At 48.2% G+C, this 8222-nt stretch overlaps 1 protein-coding gene across 1 annotated transcript in view; it reads right to left on the bottom strand.

Moving 5' to 3' along the window:
• The window catches only part of CETN2 (centrin, EF-hand protein, 2), a 13309-nt gene extending 8977 nt beyond the window's left edge, over window positions 1–4332 (bottom strand). The window contains exon 1 of the mRNA XM_006899995.1: window positions 4324–4332. Within this exon, the coding sequence (XP_006900057.1) occupies window positions 4324–4332 (9 nt within the window). The remainder of the gene's footprint in view (window positions 1–4323) is intronic.
• Between the last annotated feature and the right edge of the window lie 3890 nt (window positions 4333–8222).

Here is an 8222-nt window from a genome sequence, read left to right as displayed (position 1 = left end):
AGGTGGATTGATTCAGTGACTGGGATAATTGGGATGGGAGTGTCAGAGACAGTACGATTGGCACAGGATAGAGCGGAGTTTAGGGCTGTTGTACACAGGGTCGCTATGAGTCGCAAGCAAGTCGACGGCACATAACAACAACAACAACTGGTGCCACGAGTGTTGACCATGGAGCCAAGCAGACTAAAGCTGTTAACAATCTCATCTCTTCACCCTCCATCCTGATGCTGCCATTGGTCCAGTGGTGAGAATCTTTGTCTTCTTGACACTGAGCCTCAATCCATACTGAAGGCTGCAGTCCTTGACCTGCAACATCAAAATTGGCACTGCATGCTGTTACCAACTGCCCCACCTACTTGTCTCTTTCTACATTACCCAACAAAAAGACCGGCCTTAGAGAAACCAAACCCTTCCACCAAAAATATATCTCTTCAACCCCTAACCCTGGTGTATTTAGCTCCTTTGTTCGGGTCATACGAACCGGGAGTCAACGCAGACCAGGTTCAACATCTCTTTGGAGTCGATTTCTGGGGGTGTCTGAAAAGCAGGGAACAGACTCTTCCTCGCCTGCACAAACAGCGTCTACTTCTTCCTTCAGACCAATTAAACAGGAACATGCACACTACTTCCGCCTTCACAAGCAACTCCAAATGAATACCTATCCTCCTAGCCTGGAACCTTAACACAAACAGATCTTCACAGGACTCCTCTTCTAAGTGGCCAGCCTGGGAATAATAACAGGGGTAGCCAGTGGCACTGCAGGCCCAGGCATTCCCCTAGGAAAACCCCAACATCTCTCCAAAGCTCTCCACAAGTCGCCAGATGCTGCTGCATCTCAGCTTACTACAGTCCAAGGGCAAACTGACTTCCTCGCAGCAGGTGTATTACAAAACAGAAGAGGACTTCATCTGTTAACTAAGGGTGGTCTTGGCCCGTGTCTAGAAGAAGGCTGCTGTTTCTATACCCATAAATCAGGAATAGTTGGAGAAGGCAGAAAGAAATTAAAAGACAAAGCTAAAGGCTTAAATAAAGGATCAGGAACTGAGCAGCAACTAGGAAGTCCCCCTGGGCTACTCTCCATCCTGATTCCCTTTCTAGTTGTCCTCCCTGTTTTAGAAATCTCAGAATTTTGTAGAACACCTCACAGCCATCTCCCAAACAAGAGTCAGGAACATTTGAAACCAATGCTCTTCCTTCAGGTCTTAAGGGAAACCAACTCCAACTCCCCCAGAGTTGCCCTCCTCCAGCTGGAAGTAGCGAGAGACAACTCTGGCCCTGCTCCCCATACCCTGTAAGGTCTGGAAGGAAGGCAGAGTGTCACAGCTATTCCCAGGCCTTACCCCAGGCCTGACTATTCTTTGAAAAAACCTGATCATGTACATGTCCAGATAAGGCCCTGGGCCTCATCACACATTGACAGGACCCCTGCTCCCAAATTCTGGGGCAAACAAATACCCACTCTGGGTCTCCCTGAAAGCCCCTATAAAAGGAAACTGTTTTTGTCTGCCTGCGTGCCACGCTGATGCTGTCTGTGAACCATCACCTGGCACCCCTCTCAGGTCTACTATTAAAGGCATGTCTGCTATTTGGGACCAGCTTCTTTCTCTCTCAACTGTTTTTTCTATCTAATAATTAGTTTATGTCAAGAAATTTGGAAGACTGCCACCTGGTCAACCAACTGGAAAAGATCCACATTTGCTCCCATTAAAAGCCAAACAAACAAAAACAAGACGATCCAAAAGAATGCAGAAATTATCACACAATATCATTATCTTGCGGAAGATGTACAAGAAAAAACCCAAACCCAACAGCTGAAGCAGTAGATCAACAAGGAACTTGGAAAAATACAAGCTTGATTCAGAAGAGGCTGTATCATTGCTGATGTTGGATGGATCCTGGCTGAAAGCAGAGAACACCAGAAAGATGTTTACTTACTTGTGTTTTACTGACTATGCAAAGGCATTTGACTGTGTGGCTCAGAATAAATTATGGCTAACATTACAAAGAGTGGGGATCCCAGAATACTTAACTGACCTCATGAAGAACATGTACAAAGCAGGAGATACTGCACAATTTAAAATCATGAAAAGGTTGTGTCCTTTCACCTCAAGGTCTTATCTATTGAATCAACAGCAGTCAAAGCAGTACCAAGGGATGACTGAGGAACAGGTCATCAATTACTCAAAAGCAGGTTCAAATGAAAATGGAAGCAGTCCACTAAGAGTCAAACTAGGATCTGATGTTTACCCCACTTGAACTTAAAAATTATTTCAAGACTAGATTTGATGCCTTCAACACTGATGACTGAAGAACAGAGGAGCTGTGGGAGAACAACAAGGATCATCCATGAAGAAAGCAAACGGTCACTGCAAAGGCAGGGACCAAAGACAAGACGAAAATGGACATCAGAAGAGACTGTGAAATTTGCACTGGAACAGAGAAAGGACAAAACAAAGGGGAGAAATGCTGAAATAAAAGAGAGGAGCAGTAGATTCCAAAGGGCATATTGAGCAGACAAAATAAAGCATTGCAACTTATACATTGACCAAGCAGCAGTTTTTCAAACACAATGAGGGAATACTGCTTAGTTTAAAATTGGATTGGGAAAGGTATGTGTCAGAGTTGCAGCCTCTCTCCATACTAATTCATCCCATATGCTGAGCAAATAATTTGAGAAGCTGGACTCTATGAAGAGGAATGTGGGATCGGGATCTGAGGAAGACTCATCAACAACCTGCGTTACGCAGATGACACAACCTTGTTTGCAGAAAGTGAAGAGGATTGATTTTAAGTGCTTAATGCAGAAGGTCAAAGATCACTAGAGGTTACAGCTCAACATCAAGAAAACACAAAATCCTCACCACCAGACCTATAGACAATATATATGATAGGTGAAGAAAAGGCTGAAGCTGTCAACAATTTTCTTTTACTTGGATCTCCAATCAACACCCACGGTAGCAGCACTCAAGAAATGAAAAGTCACGTTACACTGGAAAAATCAGTTGTCAAGGAGCTCTCCAAAATGCTTAAGCGCAAGGGTGTCCATTTAAAGACTGAGGTACATCTGATCCAAGTCATAGTCTTCGCAACTGCTTTCTGTGCATCCGAATCTGTCACGTGTTCCTACTGAGAAGAATGGAAATTCCAGAGCACTAATTAGTGCTCATGCAAAACTTATACCTGGACCAGGAGGCAGCGGCTGTGGTGCAAAGAGAGGGGGGGGAACACTACATGGTTTAAAATTAAGAAGGAAGTGCGTCAGGGTTGTGTTCTCTCTCCATACCTGTTCCATCAGTATAATGAGCAAATTAGTTGAGAAGCTTGACTCCTTCATAGAATGCGGCATCAAGATCGGAGGAAGATTCATCAATAATCTGTGTTATGCATATGATACAACCTTGCTGGTTGAAGGTGAGGAGAACTTGAAGCACCTGCTGCAGAAGATCAAAGAGTACAGCCTTCAATATGGCTTGCATCTCAACGTCAAGAAGAAAAAAAATTCTTACCACAGGACCAATAGGCAACATCATGATAGATGAAGAAAAATATTGAAACGGTAAACAACTTCATCTTACTTGGATCCATAATCAACACCCTTGGTACCAGCAGTCATGAAATCAGGAAACACTGGAAAAGTCTGCAGTTAGGGACGGCTCCATACTATTGAGGAGTAATGATGTCAGTTTGAGGATAAAGGTGCATCTGGTTCAGGCCATGGCCTTTCTGATCACCTGCTGTATATCTGAGAGCTGGACAATGAATAAGGATGACAGGAGAAGAATTGATGCCTTTGAGCTGTGATGTTGGAGAAGAGCACTGAACAACCGACAGACTGCCAAAAGAGCAAACAAATATGTCTTGAAGAAAGGGCAGCCAGAGTGCTCTTTGGAGGCAAAGATGATAAAGTCTTGCCTCACATATTTCAGGTATTTTGGAAGAAGGGGCTAATCCTTGGAGAAGGACATGATGCTCAGAAAGGCAGAGGGTTGGCAAAGGAGAGGAAGACCATCAACCAGGTGGACTTACACGGTAACAGCCACAATGGGCTCTTGTGTGTCAGGACGTGCGAGGATGGCACAGGATAGAAAAGAATTAAGATCTGTGGTTCACAGGGTCACTATCCCAGGAAGAACAAGAGCATGCATCCAAACATTGGACAGTGAAGAAGGATGACAGAAGAAAATTTTTGGCTTTGAATTGTGGTCTTGGTTAAGAGTACTGAATATCCCGTGGACTGCCTAAGAACAAACAAACTCTGTCTTGGAGGAAGTGCAACCACAGTGCTCCTTAAAGTCAAGGATGGGGAAACTTGGTCTCACTTACTTTGGTCATATTGTCAAGAAAGAGCCTTATCCTTGGGGAAGGCCATCATGCTGGGAACAGTAGAAAGTGAAAAAAAACAGAGGAGACCATCAAGGAAATAGACAGACACAGTGATTGTAACATGTACTGGAGCATGTCAGAGATAGTGAGGACAGCACGGGCAGGGAAAAGGTTATTCATTCTTCTGATGAGCACTGGGTTGCTATGAGCACTAGTAGACTTGATGGCACTTAACTACAACTATCATAATATGCCTATTGAAGCTATACAGTGAATGAATAATTCACATAGGTGGACTGTAAGAAGAACAACGTTGCATCAAGATTGAAGGAAGACTCATCAACAACCCGTGCTTTGCAGATGACAGTATGTTCCTTGCAGAAAGTGAAGATTTGGGAGCACCTACTTAAGAACATCAAGGACTTCACTTGCAGCGTTCAGTATGGATTACATCTCAACATCAAGAAGACAAAAATTCTCACCACTGGCAGCACCATGATAGATGGAGAAGACTAAAGTTGTCAATGATTTCACCTTACTTGGATCCACAATCAACACCCTTGGTACCAGCAGTCATTAGATCAGGAGACGAACTGCAAGTATGCAGTCAGAGACCTCTCCAGATTATTGAGGAGCAATGATGTCAGTTTGAGGAAGAAGGTGTGCCTGATTTGGGCCATGGTTTTTTCAATCACTTGCTATATATTTGAGAGCTAGGTAATGAATAGAGAAGAACTGATGCCTTTGAGCTGTGGTGTTGGAGAAGAGCACTGGATAACTCATAGATTGCCAAAAGAACAAACTGGACAAAGTCTTGGAGGAAGTGCAGCCAGGGTGCTCCGTAGAGGTAATGAGAGTGAATACTTAATATCATCTCACTTATTTTGGGCATGTTGTCAGGTGACGGCAGTCCTGAAAAAGGACGTGATGCTTGGAAAAGCAGAGGGTCAATGAAAGAGTGTTAGGGAGATAGGCTGACAAAGTCACTGTACTAATAGGTTTGAGCATGGCAGTGACTGCGAGGAAGGGGAAGGATAAGGAAAGACTTGAATTTGTTGCTCATAGGGTTGGTATGACTTGTGGTGGCCTCGAAAGCACCTCACAGCTACATATGTTTTCTAGGCTGTAATCCTTCCAGGGTCACTATGAGTTGCCTGCGACTCGACGGCAGTTAACAACAATCATATCAACATAGAGAGAGAGAGAGAGATCAGTTGGCCCGGTGGACAGAAAGCGATGCTACCGAGTCAAAGGTGGGTGACTTTAAATCCGCGGCCCTCAGGCCTGTCTTTCATTGTTTTTGTTCAGACATTCCTCTAGGTCATATAGCCCTGGTGTCACTTGTGGTTGCTGTGAGGCTGAACACTGTGACGCTGATGTGTCAAATGCGTTCATGGTTGGTTACCCAATGCAGACAGAGAGTGGGGTAGAGCTCCCCGATTAAAACAAGCTTGGAAGGAGGAGTGGCATCCACTTCCGTAATAGCTTGTCGCCGGAAACCCTATGAACCTGAAGAGACAATGAGAGACACAAGCGTTGAGGACTCTCCTTTATAGGATCGCTATGAGTCACCTGCTACTCAACAGCATCTAACAACAACAACAACTCCTTCCAGGAGGAGTTCTGGTGGCATGAGACATTACTTATTATGCTGCTAACTCAAAGTGCAGTCATTGGAATCTCTTAGCTGCCTCAAAGGAGAAAAATGGGCAATCTCTTCTCATCACCATTAGCAGTCTCAGAAATGAGAGGATGGCTGATGACACTGTGTCTGGGGTGTGGGTTTTAGGAACCTTTCCAGAAGGAGACTGGCAGGCCCTCTTCCCTCCATGCTGCTGGGCAGGTTCCACCACCAAACTTAAGTTTAGAACCTGAGCATAAAGCACCTGTGCCACTCAGGGACCTCATGACGCTTATTATCTGTTGAAAACTCACTTTTATTAGCCAGTGCCAAAGCTTTGCTTAAAAAGAGAGCCAACACAGTTCCTGGTAAGAAAGCCGACGCTGCTCTGTGGACCTGAGGAAGTCCGTGGCTTTTCCACATCCTCAACTTCCCAGGGGACCTAAACGGCTCTCTCAGGAGGCCTCTGTGACAAAGGCATTCGCTGGCACGTGTAAGGCCATTCATGGCCCAGTGCCGTTGTGTCCACCCAAGTGCTGGACAAGTGACTCTGAAGAGAATGCCAAAGGCATGGAGGAGTCTAGGGCCCATTCGAAGGAATCTCACTCACCACCTCACTCAAAGGCCCCTCATGCCCCCTTGTTTCTCGAGGCACGGGCACCCGCCCTCCTATCTGACACTTCTTCCAAGAGAGCGAGCAGCTGCCAATCACTGTCGTCACCACAGACACTGACACATCGGCACCGGCTAGTTCTGGAAATGCGCCCACCCGCGGTGCTCCCACCGCCCGCTGAGGACGACACCTGAGCCAAATGCAGCCCTGAGTGCAAGGCGCTGCTTAACAGCAGTCCCCGAGGCACGTCGGGGGCGCCTCCCACCTGCTCTGGGGCGGTACCAACGCGGCTGCCGCCTCGGTATTTCAACGTGAAAATCTCAATGTAAAAATTCCAGCTAGGGAAGCTGCCCGTTGGCCAGGCCAGGCCGGCTTGGAGCCGGGGGGTCGGGGGACCCCTGGCCTCGGCCTTGTCCAGGGGCCGTCACCGAGGACAGGTTCAGGGGAGGCCGGGAGCAGGCGAGCGGAGGTTCGTGCCAGCTGTGGGCCAAAGTGGGAAGTGGAGAGAAGCGGGACGCGGACAGGCGGCCGACCCTACCCTTCCGGGGCACAGTGCAGAGAACGAAGGGCGCGGATGCTCAGGAGCACGTAGGCGAGGCGGTGCGGCGGCTAGGACCGCAGAACCCAGCGCCTCGGAATGCGCTCACCACCAGACTGATGGGACTTACCATCACAGGTGGACTGCTGGACTGTTGTTATGGCAACAGACCCAGAAATTCATTCGCTCTGTTCCCGTCGGCCTGTGCGCCCGTGGCCGGCTGTCCATTGGTGACCTGCCCGCCACTCTCCATTGGTGTTCACTTAGAGAGGGCGGGATCAACCTAGCCAGGGCTTGGGGAGGCACAGTGCCGCGGAGATCGGCGTGGATTGGTCAGATTCACGCGTTGAGCACCGATTGGCTGAGCCGTCGTCGTGTCGAGCCAATCATGTGGATGGAGAAGCCTCGGCCGATTCTGGCCCCATGCTGACCATGGGGACAAGAGGAAGGGACCGTGTTGAGTTACTTTGGGTGCTGGCATAGGGCGACTTGAGAAGGCTGCAGGCGCCCACGGAGTGGTAAGGTGGCTGCGGGAGACCGGGGCCTTTCGGGGAGGCAGCGATAGTGAGAGCGGGTCTCAAGATGCCATGGACAGCCATGACCTTACTGGTTGGTGGAGGCGTATCTACACCGGGACACTGAAGACCAAAGACAGGACAGTGTTTGCTGAGCGGGGGAAACCCAGAGGTGCAAACTGCTGGATCTTGGGTGCAGAGTACTGCAACCAGAGCCAGCAGAATAGTCCCCAAGCCAGCTTCCAAGCTAAAACCGACCATTCGCCTCCCAGCAAGGAGAGCTGGAGCCTTCAAAGTGGGCTTCCCTCTACCCCCGGTAGTGAAGGTGATGCGCGCCAAGATGCGAGGAGGGTATCAGGTGGAAGCCCTCCTGTGAGCAGAACCTCCTGGAGCTGGCCAGCTGGGAAACTGGGGGAGCATGGGACTGGCCATAAGGTAAAATGGACTGCGAAAGGGAGCTCACCTCCACCGTGTGGAAAAGCCCTCATTGGCTCTCAGTGCCTCCCTGTTCCTGAAGGCACGAGGACTGTTATCAGGGAAGGGCGACTGAAACAGGCCCTTGTAGGAGACATGCCCACCAACTTGCTGCCCTCTATCTCTGAGAGCAGTGAA

This window comes from Elephantulus edwardii, unplaced genomic scaffold, assembly GCF_000299155.1.
Source record: "Elephantulus edwardii isolate Elephantulus edwardi_28Jun2011 unplaced genomic scaffold, EleEdw1.0 scaffold00269, whole genome shotgun sequence".
NCBI classification, from domain to species: Eukaryota; Metazoa; Chordata; class Mammalia; order Macroscelidea; family Macroscelididae; genus Elephantulus; species Elephantulus edwardii.
The sequence above is the reverse complement of the archived record's forward strand: the minus strand, read 5'-3'. Positions and strand labels throughout refer to the sequence as shown.